The sequence below is a fragment of the Rana temporaria genome, chromosome 1 (genome assembly GCF_905171775.1).
Source record: "Rana temporaria chromosome 1, aRanTem1.1, whole genome shotgun sequence".
Lineage (NCBI taxonomy): Eukaryota > Metazoa > Chordata > Amphibia > Anura > Ranidae > Rana > Rana temporaria.
In genome coordinates, this window is record NC_053489.1 from 342,832,521 (window position 1) to 342,848,889 (window position 16,369).

At 44.6% G+C, this 16,369-nt stretch overlaps 1 protein-coding gene across 3 annotated transcripts in view; it reads left to right on the forward strand.

Annotated features, from left to right (window-relative positions):
• CLTA (clathrin light chain A) overlaps positions 1-16,369 on the forward strand; it is a 59,056-nt gene that overhangs the window by 20,222 nt on the left and 22,465 nt on the right. For all 3 annotated transcript variants that reach the window (XM_040361809.1, XM_040361818.1, XM_040361827.1), the window contains exons 2-4: positions 593-621; positions 6,303-6,420; positions 14,302-14,413. In XM_040361809.1, the coding sequence (XP_040217743.1) occupies positions 593-621; positions 6,303-6,420; positions 14,302-14,413 (259 nt within the window). The remainder of the gene's footprint in view (positions 1-592; positions 622-6,302; positions 6,421-14,301; positions 14,414-16,369) is intronic.

Genomic DNA, 16,369 nt, shown 5'->3' on the forward strand with positions numbered 1-16,369 from the left:
GGTTTAGGAGATATTTACTAAAATCACAGGCGCTGCTGTGTACAGCGCATGCGCTCTGTATCATGTCTTTCCTTCTTAAGGCCGTGTCATCACTGGCGGCTCCCGTGCGCATGCGCTGGAGTGGCGTTATTACGACTCCGGACAATTGCCGTTCCAGGCCTGTGATACCCGGAACGGCGATATAGAGCCAAAAAAAATTTGAATTGTGTTGCTGTCCCAATATTTATGGACTTATCTGTATAATATGAAAGATGATGTTGCGCGAGAATCGTGATCTTTATTATAAGAAAAACAAATTAATTCTAATTTTGGCCAGAATCGTGGTGTGTGTGTGTGTGTGTGATATATATATATATAATTTTAGTTTCAAAAACGGTACATGGCAATATTTTTTTATAAATGGAATACATTTTTAAAGCCCAGCTCAAACCAAAAAAAGTTTATCTTTTAGCTTTGTAATAGTTTATTATGGCCCATCCACACTGAATGGCAACCCAATGCATTTCAGTTAATTAAATAAATGCAATTCTTTAATATGTTCAACATATGTGTGTGTGACTATTCTTCTAAATCCTCTTGTTTTGTTTTTCAGATGCTGTTATGAACGGTGAATTTTATCAGGTAAAATACATCCTTTTTTTTTTTTTTTTTTTTTTTTTTTTTTATAGATGGTGACCTATTCATTCATTAGTCGGCATTATCTTCAGTGCCCTTTGCATTGCAACCAATGCAATATTTTGCATACACATCTTTGTGCGCCTAATGTCCTTTTGATAAATGCAATAAGATATTATGTGAATAAAGATCTTTAGTCATCTTCCAGGACGCCACACTTGAGAGATGACTGGTCCACCTGGCAGGAAACGCAATCAACACATGAGGCTAAAAGGTCCCTCCCATCCCCCTGCATCTCCAGTTTTTGATTGTGTTTCCTGGCTGTTATTTTTGTATAGACCCAAAATCGGTAGCAGGAGGACTAGCACTAGTGGCACTGGCAGAGAGACCCTGTCTTCTAGGGATGGTACCTCCTCTCGATGGACAGTGAGGGTCCCAGGCACAATAAACATCTCTTTCCAGTGGAAGACATGGAGGAGCTACTTAGGTCAATGTATGCCTTCTGAGGACATCCCGGGGCCTCCAACTCAGGCGTCAGCCTGGGGTAAGATGTACAGGGTATATGTCAAGTATTCCCAGTCCATCAGACCCTCAAAGAGGTAATTTTGAGAGAGTGGAAGAACCCAGAGAGAAAAGTCCTTAAACTCAAGACATGGAAAAAGGAGGTTTTTATTTGGGGAAGAGAAGGAGAAATTCAAGACCCCCCAAATATGCAGCCCTTTCACAGGTTTCGAAGAAATTTTGATTTGTCCTTTGAGGACTCGGGTAACGTGAAGGACCAAATAAACAGAAGGGCCGAAAAGCATGGTATGCCAATGCAGGATTTATGTTTTCTTAGACTGGGATTGCTACCTAGCCTACACTTCCCCCTTCCCCTTAGCATTATCCCTCATGTCCTAGAAAAGCTGGCCCACTCAGAGTGCAATCTGATTCTGATGGCCCCATTGTGACCAAAAAGGACATGGTTTCCTTCGCTGAGGAAATGGCCTATTCCCTTCCTCAACGTCTCCCGCCCAGGCAGGATCTCCTTCTCCAAGGGCCAGTCCTTCTCCAAGGGCCAGTCCTTCTCCAAGGGCCAGTCCTTCTCCAAGGGCCAGTCCTTCTCCAAGGGCCAGTCCTTCTCCAAGGGCCAGTCCTTCTCCAAGGGCCAGTCCTTCTCCAAGGGCCAGTCCTTCTCCAAGGGCCAGTCCTTCTCCAAGGGCCAGTCCTTCACCTTGACCCAAGGGTTCTTCAACTTGATGGCCTGGCTCTTGAGAGGGAGATACTCAGAGGCAAGTTATTCTCTGAAGAGTGATTGAGACCCTCCTAAGAAGGCGGTCACTGGAAAGATCTACTCGGAGATCTGGAAGGTTTTTTTTTTCACATTGGTGCCAGGATAGAAAAATCTCTAGGCCTTCTATACCAGTGGTACTTGAATTTTTGCAGGCCGAGATGGATCAGGGGATTGCCCCAAACACCCTAAAAATACAAATGGCAGCCCTGTCTGTTTTTGGACCAGAGACTCGTGCTGGAGCCTCTTCTTAAAAGGTTACTGTTAGCGAGGGAGAGGTTGACCCCCGTAAAAAAAAATTAAGATTCCCGCCGCGAAATCTGATACTGGTCTTGGAGGCGCTGATGAAAGCACCATTCGAACCAGCACTAGGAAATTTCAGTTACATTTTTGACGCTTAAACTAGACTTTTTACTGGACATCACTACAGCCAGAGGGGGCTAGCGACCTGCAGGCCCTGTCAATTAAGGAGCCCTGTTTGTTGGTACTGGAGGATAGAGTGGTTCTGAGGCAATACCCACTGTATCCTTCCAAGTTTTATAGATCTCAAGAGATTATTTTGCCCTCCTTTTTGTGAAAACTCGAAAAACGAGAGAGGAAAAATTTGCTAGATGTCAGAAGGTGTTTACTGACATACCTAGATAGGGTGAAAGACTTCAGGAATTAGTCACCTTTTGATTCTATTTAGCAGCCCTAGAAATGGAGGGCAAGCATCTATAACTACAGTGGCTAGGTGGATCAGACAGACTATCGCAGTGATGGCAGACCTTGGCATTCTAGGTGTTTTGAAACTACATTTCCCATGCTGCTCATGCACTCTGCAGTGTTGTTGCGCATCATGGGAAATGTAGTTCGAAAACATCTGGGGGTGCCAAGGTTCACCATCACTTGACTATAGGAATAGCTTATGAGCAAGTGGGGTTCCCAATACCAGCAGACCTCAAAGCCCATTCCACAAGATCTCTGGCGGCCTTGTGGGGAGAAAGAGCTGGAGCCTTAATAGAACAGATCTGTCGGACAGCGACACGGGCGAAGCAGGACACCTTCCTAAAACAGAGTGTAACTGGTATCGCCTCAGGATCTGGAGTTTGAAAGAAAGGTCTTACAAGTGGTAGTCCTGCCCTAAGGTAGGCCTTTGAACTTCTCCATCCTCTCAGGTGTGCTATCCTGAAAGAATACTAGAGAAAATTACCGGTTGCGCTTATCGGTAACTGCTTTTCTAGGAAATTTTCCAGGACGGCAGGCCTACTCCCCCCCCCCCCCCCCCCCACCCCTGGTTTTATGTAATTACTACGGGAAAATTTTCCCTCTAGCACCAGGATAACCTATTATTTTGGCGGCAGGGAGGGGCCGTTTAACCTCCTATGGTGTTTGTGTTTCCTGTCAGGTGAACCAGTCATCTGGAAGATTTCCTTTTGAAAAGTGGTTACTGTTAAGTGTAACTAGTAATTTTGGTGTTGGGATGCAAAGGGTTGCATTCTTCTAATCTCTTTAGTAAAATTAGCATTTAGTGAGTTAAGTAGATTACATCTATTACTCCTAGTGCAGACAGCTTGTTACTGTAGTTTAAAATAGAATAGTTTTTTAGTCTTCTTAAAGCAGAACTCTGGGATTTTCAAAAAATCCCCCATTAATACACGCCACCCACACAAAACTGTTATTACATGTGTGAAACCTCTCTCCCTCTCTGTGAATCCTTGGGATGGGAGTGAATGTGGGAGGTACACTAGGCTTGTACATTTAAATGTGAACTCGTGCACTTTAACATTAAATCGCACCCCCTCATTCTGCGGCCAGCAAGCCATACATAATACATGGTATGATGGGTTACAGCCTTATAAATGCAAACCAGAGCCAAATGTCTGTCACACAAGTGCAGAGAGTGAGGATTATTAGAAATCACTTGTATGACATAGTGGGGGCCTTCCACGGTGTCAGGTATAGTATATCAGAACACCAAGCGCTGATGTCCCGCCCTCCGGTATTGTGATTGACAGCGCACTGTTCCTATACTGGCAGGGGGCGGGGACATAAGCTCTCAGTGTTCTGATATACTAAACCTGACACAGCGGGACATCCCAGCTGTGTCATACAACTGATTGATAATAATCCCCCGCTCTGCAAAGAGATGGCAGGCGGGGATTGGACACGGCTGATCACGTGGTAAAGAGCCTCCGTCGGAGTCGCAATCACGCTTCTAACACCTCCTCTTTGCCAGAATACAGGTCAGCACAAATGTGTGTGTGTGTGTGTACACTAATGGGGGATTTTTTGAAAATCCCAGAGCACTGCTTTAATTCCAGTGTGAGTATCTGTATAACGATAAAGGGCACCAAACAAAATGTGTAGCAATTGAAAACCTTTGTTAAATTTTAAAAGAAAATTGGCAACTCACTGAAAAGGATGAAAGTTGATGCTTATGAATATTTTCAAGCTGTCAGATGTACTCCACAGGTCTGTTATCCCAGGCAAGAATGCTCTATCACCACTGCTAGCCAAGTAATGCTAAGAAACCAGGAAGTGACGGAGTGCAGGTTCTGGAGCCGCCCTGCTCCTTTGTCAAGCTGATGTGATTGGATGTAATGGCACTCTTTATACCCTGGGCAAGTTAACCCTTACAGCAGCACGTGCATGCAGAAAAGGGCTTTGTAGCATACTCTGTATCAACAGCCATACAAAGAAACATAAAATATGCGGAGGGTATAAAACATAAAATCGCATCAACACTGTAAACAATTTAATCAAAATGTTTTTAAAAAGGTTTTGTCAAAAAATAGTAAATTGAATAGCGTACAAAGCAAAAGTTGTGCAAATCAAAAAAAAATAATAATAATCCGGCACCAGCATAAGGGAATATATGACCGGAAGAGTACCTGTCAAAACCTGGAGGAAAAGAGGAACATCCTCTATTGGTTATAGTTCCGCTTAAAGAACTCTCATAAATATTAAGATATTTAAGTGGATGTAAACCCTCTCTTATACCCAGTGAAGTGAACAGCCTCAAATGATACACAGCGATGAAACCAATCTCCCTACATAAGTTTGACAGGGAGCTGTCTTCAGTTTTCTAGATGCTAGAAAGTGCACCTTAGAGATTTTTCTTTCTGTTTGGCAGTGGGTGTGCAGTGTGGGCATACACTGTAAGAGCTGATTGGAGGAAAGGCGCACCCCCCCCTTCCCTCCACATAGGCAGAGGAACGAAGAAACTTCCAAAGCTGTACTGTGAAAAGACAAGCTCTCTGTTGACCTATCTAAGCACCCCCTCGACACAAATTTCCAGCTGTTTTTTATCTCCTGTGTTGGAGAGCTTGTCAGAAGTTTTCATGCTCATAACAGGGGACTGGAGCAGGAGAAAGACACGGGACTTAGGGCTTTGGAGAGAGATAAGTAAACACTACATATATGTGCCCAGGTCAGATTTCTTGAATTGGGTTTACATCCACTTTAACCATTTCAGGCCAGTAAGCATTTACCCCCTTAATGAACAGGCCATTTTTTGCGATACGGTACTGCGTCGCTTTAACTGACAATTGCACGATCGTGCAACGGTGTACTCGAACAACATTTGAGGTCCATTTTTTTTCTACAAATAGAGCTTTCTTTTGGTGGTATTTGATCACCTGTGCGGTTTTATTTTTTGCTCTGTAAACAAAGACCAACTTTTTTTTTTTGCGGGACAGCAACATTGCAGTGGACAGATCGGACACTTTTTTGGGGGGGGGGGGGGGGGGGCGACAAGTGACATTATTACAGTGATCAGAGCTAAAAAAAGCCACTGATTACCCCATTCCTGATAATGTAATTTATACAGTTAACACTAGGGGGCGATCAAGGGGTCAAGTGTTCCCTAGGGAAGCGTTTCTAACTGGGTGGGGGGACTGACTGGGAGTAGAGAGATTGCTGTTCCTCATCACTAGGAACAGGTGATCTCTGTACTCGCCTGACAGAACGGGGATCTGTTTGACATCGCGGCCACTGTACCGGTATGGCAATTCGCGCAGCTGAGCCAACCTGCCGCAGAATAACTGCGGCGGCTGGTCAGCAAACGGTTAAATGCAGGTCCATATATTTGTGTCTAAATATTTTGAATTGGCCTCTCCAATGAACCACTCTTGAAATGTGAAGGAAATTCCTTTTGCAGTCCTTGCTTTTCAGCTTCTCTGCTCCTCCCTAGGTAGAAGCCTGTTTTGTGAGCATTACTAATGTTGAATTATAGCAGAGCCACCACCCTGTTCAGTGAGGTTGCTTATTGGGAGCACTGCCATTTTCCTTATTCCACCCACTCGTTGGAATTATTTAGGAAATTGTGGTGTGCAGTAACCCGGGACATCTTGGTTTTTATCTGAGCTGCTAAAACTGATTTGTGATTGGAGACAACACCATGTTATTGCTGTAATTTTTGTTTTCTCTGGAACAGGAAAGTAATGGACCAACAGATAGTTATTCAGCCATTTCCCACGCTGACCGTTTGCAAGCAGAACCAGAAAGCATCCGGAAATGGCGAGAAGAGCAAAGGAGCCGTTTAGAAGTACTTGGTGAGCATATTGTTTATAGCCTGAAATATTCTCCCTTTTCTAATGTTACTACAGGAGGGTGCACTGCACAATGGACAGTTACAAGAAATACAGTGCATTCATAAGGTCAGCAGACCCACTTCACTTTTACATTATTGTAGCCCAATACTACAATTGTTTAGATGTTTTTTATTTTTACTTTCTCTAGTTTTTTTGGGCATTACGTGGCAAACTTTGCACACCTGGATTGAGAGATTTTCTGTCATTCTTCTTGCAAATCCTCTCAAGCTCAGTCAGGTTGGATGGGGACTGTTGAACAGCCATTTTCAGGTCTCTCCAGAGATGTTCAATAGGGTTTAAGTCAGGGTTCTGGCTGGGCCACTCTGGGACATTCACTAAGCCACTACTGTGTTGTCATGTTGGAAAGTGAACCTTTGGCCCAGTCTGAGGTCCTGAGTGATGTGGAACAGGTTTTCATTAAGGAAATTTCTGTACTTTGCACCATTCAGCATTCCCTTAACTCTGACCAATCTCCCAGTCCCTGCTGCTGCAAAGCGCCACCACAGCATTGCAATGCTTCACTGTCGGGATGGTATTGGGCAGGTGATGAGCGGTGCCTGGTTTCCTCCAGACATAATGTTTAGAATGGAGGCCAAACCGTTCAGTCTTGATTTCACCAGGCCAGAGAATCTTGTTCCTTTATTGCAAACTCCAAGCAGGCTTTTGTGTGTTCATGAGGCTTCCATCTAGCCACTCTGCCATAAAGCCCAGATCGGCGGAGGGCTGAAGTGATGGCTGTTCCTCTGGAACTATGTCCCATAGACACACAGGATCTATGGATCTCGGTCAGAGTGAGCATTGGGTTCTTGGTCACCTTCTTACCAAGGCCCTTCTGCCCCCAATTGCTCAGTTTGACCGGGTGACCAGCTCTTAGATGAATCCTGGGTGATCCAAACCTCCTTCCATATTATGGAGGCCACTGTGCTCTTGGGAACCTTCAGTGCTGCAAAAAAAAATAAAAAATTTGTAGCCTTCCCCAGATCTGTGCTTTGCAATACTGTCTCTGAGCTCTTCGTGCCGTTCCTTTGACGTCATTGCATTTGCTGTCATACGGTATGCATCGTCGGCTGTGAGTCCTTTTATAGAGCGATGTGTGCCTTTCCAAACCATGTCCAATCAATTTAATTTACCACAGGTGGACTCCAAGGTGTAGAAATTTCTCAGCCAAGACCAAGTAAAATGGGAGGCACCTGAGCTAAATTTCAAGTGTTGTTGCAAAGGGTCTGAATACTTATGCCAATGTGAGATAAAAAAAATTCCTTTTCAATAAATTCAGACATTTCTAAAATTCTGTTTTCACTTTGTCATTATGGGTTACTGAGTGTAGATCAAAGTGGTAGTACAGTTGTCTTTTTGACTTGTACCTACAGGTAAGCCTTATTACAGTGAATATCTCCTAAACTAGCACTGTTTAGGAGATCAGCACTGACGTCACTGGGGAATGCGCTCTTAAGGGACGGCATACCTGTGCTGTCCCGTCAGAGCCCTGTACCGCAGCCATGACTCCCGCATGCACGGGAGTGATGTCATTGAATTTGGGCCAATCGGTCGGCCTGAGCACTCAAACCCGAAAGAAAGACTGGGTGAAGATGACAGCCCTGTCAGTGGTGACAGTGTCCCGCTGGAGGGCTTTGTTCTAAGGTAAGCATTATGCCATTGTCATGCAGGGTTTAAAAAAAAAAGAAAAAAAGTGCAGTTTACTTCTGCTTTAATGTTTAGCAACTGTAATATCAGGCTGCAAGTGAAGGGGCTCTGAACGCTTTGATTGCACTGTATGTCAGTTACCTCCTAAGAAATTGTTCATCCATCCAAGTTTTTACCATTAACTTAATTGAAAGTGCTTATTTACCTGTTAATGTTGTATCTATCACTATACCTTGTTTCATGACGTGTTTGTTACAGCCTTGACGTAAAAGTACAGTAATTGGGGCCTTCCCCTAGTCTGTATTATACATCTCCTCAGGGATTTTCCAACAAACCTCAAAAAAAGTGGAACTTGGTACTGTCTAGGTGCAGCCAGCCCCTTCTAAGTAATTAATTTTAATGGCTGCAGCAGTTAACGCTTTTAACCGTGTGAAATGTTTCTCCAGGCCAGCACAAAATTCCAGTCTTGCGAGACAAAAATGTTAAACCTGGAATAAGTATGCATGTAAAGGCTTCTAACTTTCCTCAGATGCAAATTTGTTAAAGGTTAGTAATTTAAGGTGGCATTACAGGTAGATGCTCGGCATATCAGCCAGTCATATAACATTGTCAAACATCTGTCACAATTTTTTTTAAATATAATGCTTTTTTTGTTTGAGTAGGGCAGTCGTAATGTACCCATGTTTTATGTTGAGTTTCCCTCAATCTGTCCCAGAATCTCAACAGGAAATCTTTAGAAAATGTTGTTTTGGTGACAACTCTTGGTTTGGATTTCCCATCATTTTCAGGCTCTGTGGTAGTGGTCATTAAAAATCAAGAGGGTAAATCTACCAGCACACCTATTTATGGCAATGCAAGCAATTTTCAGTGCCTTTTTGTGAGGAGCTACTGCTATTTAGTCACATAGGAGAGTATCTGCAATTAAACTTCTATCTGCTCTTTCTTGATTTGGTGGTTAATCGCTCATAACTTATCATGGAGATTATTGAGCTCTCTATTGAAATACAGGTGAAACTAATATATGAGATAGACTCATTACATGCAAAGCGAGATAGTTCAAGCTGTGATTTGTCATATTGTGATGATTATGGCTTACAGCTTATGAAAACCCCAAATCCACAATCTCAGAAAATTAGAATATTACATGCAATCAATAAAACAATGGTTGTACATGGAACAATATCGGACCTCTGAAAAGTATGTATGTATATGTACGGAGTACTTGGTTTGGGCCCCTTTTGCAGCAATTGCTGCCTCAGTGCGGCGTGGCATGGAATCTCTCAGCCTGTGGCACTGCTGGGGTGTTATGGAAGACCAAGATGCTTCAATAGCTGCCTTCAGCTCTTCTGCATTGTCTCTCATCTCTCTCTTGGCAATGCCCCATAGATTCTCTATGGGGTTCAGGTCAGGCGAGTTTGCTGGCCAATCAAGCACAGTAATCCCACGGTCATTGAACCAGGTTTTGGTGCTTTTGGCAGTGTGGGCAGGTGCCAAGTCCTGCTGGAAAAAGAAGTCTGCATCCCCATAGAGCTTGTCTGCGGAAGGAAGCATGAAGTGCTCCAAAATCTCCTGGTAGACGGCTGCGTTGACCCTGGACCTAATGAGGCAGAGTGGACCAACACCAGCGGATGACATGGCTCCCCAAATCAACACAGACTGTGGAAACTTCACCCTGGACTTCAAGCATCTTGCAGTGTGTGCCTCTCCATTCTTCCGCCATACTCTGGGTCCTTGGTTTCCAAATAAGATGCAAAATTTGCTGTCATCAGAAAAGAGGACTTTGGACCACTGAGCAACAGACCAGGTCTGTTTTTCTTTAGCCCAGGTAAGACGCTTCTTACGTTGTTTGTTGTTTAGGAGTGGCATGACAAGAGGAATACGACATTTGAAGCCCATGTCCAGGATCTGTCTGTGTGTGGTGGCTCTTGATGCACTGACTCCAGTCTCAGTCCACTCCTTGTGAAAGTCCCCAACACTTTTGAATGGCCTTTTCCTGACAATCCTCTCCAGGCTGCGGTCATCCCTGCTGCTTGTGCACCTTTTTTTGTCCACACTTTTCCCTTCAACATAACTTTTCTATTAATGTGCTTTGATACAGCACTTTGGGAACATCCAACTACCTTTTGCAATTACCTTTTTGAGGCTTTCCCTCCTTTATGGAGGGTGTCAATGATGTTTTTTTGCACGACTGTCAGGTCAGCAGTCTTTCCCCTGATTGTGATTCCTACTGAACCAGAGTGAGGCCGGGTTCACACTGATACTACACGACAGTTATCCGACTTTCACCCTACTTTGCTCTGCGACATCGGTCCTACATTGATCCTACATTGGTCCTACATCCATCCGACTTTCATGAACAGGATACTACTTTGATCCGACTTTGTGATAGTCTGACTTGTCTTTTGACCAATCAAAACAATCCCAGTGTGAGATGAATTCCTTTAACTGCTGCTGTAATCAGCATGTCGGATGCCAAATGTCGGATGGTAAGGACAAGGATCCTACTTTGATCCGACTTCAATTATATTCAATGGGCTGAAGTAGGACCAAAGTAGTACAGGGAGCATTTTCAAAGTTGGACTGACTCGTGTTTAGAGGTCGACCGATATGGGTTTTTCTCTGGCCGATGCCGATGCCGATATTTCGAAATCGGGGCAGCCGATGGCCGATATATGATGCCGATTTTTGCGGCCGATATTTTGGGCCGATTTTTGGATTAGGATGCATTGTGGAGGAGGATGGATGGTGCTGGGCGTGGGTGGGAGATGCGCTGTGGAGGGGGAAAGATGGTGCTGGCTGTGCGTGGGGGATGCATTGTGGAGGGGGATGGCTGGATGTTGCTGGCGGTGGATGTGTTGTGGAGGGGGATGGATGATGCTGGCCGTGGGTGGGGGATGCATTGTGGAGGGGGATAGATGGATGGTGCTGGCCGTGGGTGGGAGATGCGTTGTGGAGGGGGATGGCTGGATGTTGCTGGCCGTGGAGGGGAAGAGATGGATGGTGCTGGCTGTGGATGGAGGGAAGGGGGTGGATTGATGGAGCTGGCCGTGGGTGGGGGATGCATTGTGGAGGGGGATGGATGGATGGAGCTGGCCGTGGGTGGGGGATGCATTGTGGAGGGGAAGAGATGGATGGTGCTGGCTGTGGATGGAGGGAGGGGGGTGGATGGATGGTGCTGGCTGTGAATGGAGGGAGGGGGGTGGATGGATGGTGCTGGCTGTGGATGGAGGGAGGGGGGTGGATGGATGGAGCTGGCTGTGGGTGATGCGTTGTGGAGGGGGATGGATGGATGGAGCTGGCCGTGGGTGGGAGATGCTTTGTAGAGGGGGGTGGATGGATGGAGCTGGCCGTGGGTGGGAGATGCTTTTGTAGAGGGGGTGGATGGATGGATGGAGCTGGCCATGGGTGGGAGATGCTTTGTAGAGGGGGGTGGATGGATGGAGCTGGCCGTGGGTGGGAGATGCTTTGTAGAGGGGGGTGGATGGATGGAGCTGGCCGTGGGTGGGAGATGCTTTGTAGAGGGGGGTGGATGGATGGAGCTGGCCGTGGGTGGGAGATGCTTTGTAGAGGGGGTGGATGGATGGATGGAGCTGGCCATGGGTGGGAGATGCTTTGTAGAGGGGGTGGATGGATGGAGCTGGCCGTGGGTGGGAGATGCTTTGTAGAGGGGGGTGGATGGATGGAGCTGGCCGTGGGTGGGAGATGCTTTGTAGAGGGGGGTGGATGGATGGAGCTGGCCGTGGGTGGGAGATGCTTTGTAGAGGGGGATGGATGGATGGAGCTGGCCGTGGGTGGGAGATGCTTTGTAGAGGGGGGTGGATGGATGGAGCTGGCCGTGGGTGGGAGATGCTTTGTAGAGGGGGGTGGATGGATGGAGCTGGCCGTGGGTGGGAGATGCTTTGTAGAGGGGGGTGGATGGATGGAGCTGGCCGTGGGTGGGGGATGCTTTGTAGAGGGGGGTGGATGGATGGAGCTGGCCGTGGGTGGGGGATGGATATATATAAAATGTGTGTGTATACAGGAGTATGTATATGAGTTTGTATACAGGAGAGGGGTGTGCTCTGACATGTACACACTGTTCCCTCCAGCACTGCCCATTGGATGACACCTGTGAGCTCCCACGTGAGTAGAGTACGATCACTAGAGAGCCGAGGCACCTATCATAGATAATATGAATACTGTACATTACCCCAGTATCAGGCTGCCAGCCTCCAGCAGCACGAGAAATGAATCCCTCAGCCACGCTGCTGGTAGCCTCAGCCTGCGCGCCGGCCCCGCCCCCCTACCTCGGCAGCTGCAGTAGTTGTCTGTGCGAAGAGATCACAAAAGCTTCCTGCATGCTGGGACGGTGGCGAGATTACTGAACATGGGCTCTAGGCTACGGCTGGAGCTGTAGCCTAGAGCCCATGTTCAGTAATCCCGCCACCGTCCCAGCATGCAGGAAGCATTACAAGTGTGATCTCCGCACAGACAACTACTGCAGCTGCTCGGGCTTGTGACATGTTTGCTTTCTGCTACAGCCCGCCGAGGTAAAGGGGGGGGGGGGCGGGGCCGGCGCGCAGACTACCAGCAGCGTGGCTGAGGGATTCATTTCTTGTGCTGCTGGAGGTGGAGCGGGACTTAGTGTGGCAGCCGAAAATCGGCCGATTTTTTTACAATAATCGGCCGATGCCGATCTCTTAAAAACGGTCAAATATCGGCCGATATATCGGCCGACCGATATATCGGTCGACCTCTACTCGTGTTGGACCAGTTAAGACGGCTCTCATAGGGAAACATTGATTTTCACACATCATGCGACATGAGCTCCCAATGTCGCATGATGGAGAGACCATTTGAAGGCTCAGGAACCCTTTGCAGGTGTTATGACTTAATTATCTGATTAGAGTGGGACACTTTGAGCCTAGAATATTGCACCTTTTCACAATATTCTAATTTTCTGAAATTGTGGATTTGGGGTTTTCATGAGCTGTAAGCCATAATCATCACAATATGACAATATGCTTGTTCTATATCTTGCTTTGCATGTAATGAGTCTATCTCTTATATTGGTTTCACCTTTTAAGTTACATTGGTGAAATAAATGGACTTTTGCACAATATTGAAATTGTTTTCACCTGCATACCCTTTGTACCATGTTTGAGATTAATTTCATTAACCTAATCCCTTACTGGAATAATTTTCCATCTCTCAGGTTAAGTCACTGTATGCCTCGGCCTCCCTGAAGGTTCTTTTCAGGCATATGAGATTTTTGCTTGGTTTGCCTAACCAGTCTACAAGAAGTTCTATTTCTGTTGGTATTTCAGATCTTATTGATATTCCAGATAGTGAAAACTTTAACTGGAACCCCCCCCCCCCTTTTTTTTTTTCTTATGGCTTCTCTGTACTTCATAATAGTTAACACTCTTTAATTTCAGCTTACCATAATAGATCAACAATAGAAAGCATAATTTTAAAGAGAATACACGTGTAGGAAGCCTTTGATTTAAAAAAAAAAAAAAGTTTTAGGACAATGATGCAAAGTAGGCCAACAACCCTACAATGGGACCATCTGGAGGTATGGGAGTTAAAGAAAAACCTCAGTCTGACAGTGCTTGTACAGTTATTTACATCAGATTCCCTTTTTATGCTTTAGTGACCATTTAGCATTGGCTCCAAACTGGTCATGGTGTGACCCTAGTGGTGGCAGAGTTGGGCTGTGGTCTTTGGGGTGACCTCTCCCTAAGAGCCGATTCACACCAGGATTGCGGCATGTGTTTCTGTGCAATTCCTGTGTGTTCCTGTGCAGTGCAGTTTTGCAGCCCCCTCATTTTAAATGAACTGCAAATTGGACTCTAATGCAGAAAAAGTAGTGCATGCACTACTTTTAAAAATGTGCTGCACCAAATCTCATGGTATTGTGGTACCATGCAATTTGGTGCCCACAAATGCACTTGCGTTTTGTGATCTGCATTTGGGGTGCTAGTAAAAATACATTGGCACCTGCAGCAGATTGCAAAGGACGTGCATTTGAGCATGGTGTGGGAAACTTGCATGATGCCTGCCTTTCCCACACTGTGTTCTAGTGTGAACAAAAATAGGTTTTAAAATACCCAAGCATGATAAAACTCATTGTTATCCACCCAAACAAACCATTTGTGAATTTCCCATTTTATCTGTCCACAATATGAACGCAAAATCTAATTTTCTCTGGTCCAGATGCCAACTCTCGAATGCAAGAAGGCGAGTGGAAGGAGAAGGCTGCTAAGGAGCTAGATGAGTGGTACATAAGACAAGATGAGTTATTACAGAAGACGAAAGCAAATAATCGGTAATCATAGTTTTTATAAAATCTCATTTGTTATTGAAGCCTGCTGTAAAACGTCTTCACGAAGTGGAATTGTGCTTTTTAGATTGATCTTCAAGAGTCAGTTATATTTTATAACCCTTTTTATGTTTTTTCCTATAATCTTTGAACCATTTTATATTTCTTTCTATGGTGCACACACCTTACTTGTTTTGTGTGATTTAGGGCCGGTTCACACTGCTGCGAATTCTATTGCAAATTTGATCCGTTGCGATTGCTTAAATTCGCAAGTCATTTTACTAACCTAGTTTTCCATGAGTGCCGTTTACATCAATGCGTTGCGAATCTAAGCTGCGTTAAAGGGTCCTGTGTGAATTTGATCCATGTGTGATGCAAATTCAGCTCTATAGACTGGCATTCCCTGAAATTGCGCCCGCGAATCGTGGCAAAATCGCACGATTTTGAAGTCGCAGCAGTGTGAACCGGCCCTTAATCCAAGCTACAAATAGAATTGCCACATTTTTGGTTTTCTCTAAAACATTAAAGTTCAGTTAAACCATACATGGTGAAACTGAATTGAATACTAATGAAACATTTGCAAATGTCTAATCATTTTATCTTCCAGTAAACTTGCCAAAATGTATTAAAAAAAATGTACTCACAGAATAAGATTCAAGGCTAAGTTAACCTTTTTATAAAAAAAAATAAGGAAATGCACAAATTTGTGCAGGTTAAAAAAAAAAAGGTGCATTATTTTTTTTATTTTTTTTTTATCTGCAGCCTATAGGGCATTGCAACCATGATCAGCAGATTGCGGGTGCAATGCCAAGATTTTGATACGAGCAGGCAGTTACCGAATGGCAGGAAGAATTTGATGGATTACAAGAGAACTCGCCAGCACCCTCAAAGTTCATTGAGAACTACAAGCCATCGGCCCAGGAGGCCAACGGTACTTGTAGTTCATTTACTCACAGAACTCTGTGAATGAATGATGAAAGGGTGGGACATGTAACATGTTCCAAAGGTGAACTTCTCCTTTAAGTAAATTTAATGTCGAATGTATTGATTGTGTGTGAGCACCTATAGACATGCTGAGCATTTAGTTAAAGTCTTAATGGTGGGATTTATATGTTGTAATATGCAGTAGTCCTAAAGACCTGAGCTGGCTTAATATAATGCCTCCAAAGACAGCCATTTTAAGGACTTTATTATTATTCACTTTTTTTAAATCGTACCGAGCAGGACATTACTAATTGTACTAACCTTACTTGATGATCTTTACTAAAGTAAGATTTAAATGTGATGTTTTTTTCCCCCCTTTATTTTCTAAATGCACTTGAGGTTTCTGTTCACATTTCATTCCATCTACATTTTTAACCGTATTTCAGAGAACTCCAGACAAATGAAGCTTTAATTAAGCTATGTATTTCTTAAATAATTATTTGTTTTAGTAGAATTTTAATATATAATTACTGGCTTTGCAGATTACAATAATAGCAATGTGATGACTCCAGTTAGCAGGAAGATGGCCAGACAGACAGACAGACAAAACTATCCTATTGAGTTATGTACACACCTGGCTTGTTAAGCTGGCCATACATGTTTTTTTTTTTTTTTGCCAGTGGGCAAAATTGAAAACTCAACTCATCCCTTCATCTTCACATTCAAGGTGGATGGGTGAATTCTCCCTGCTGAGCTATTTGTATTCTGACAGCAGGGAGATTGCCCTGCTGTCAGAATACACAGATCAGAGCTAATCAAGCAGCTTTTTTCTGACAGCGCAGATCAACTTTTGTTCAACCGCAGTTGCCACACATTAATCGAAATTTGAATGGTCCCTGCTGAACCAGCTGTATTTTGATCCATGTATAGCCAGTTTTAGTGAGACAGGTCCAATTCCAATTGAGGCTAAACAAGATTACAGATATTTGTAGCAGGGTAAAATGGTTTGCATTTTGTGTGTGTGTGTGTGTGTGTGTG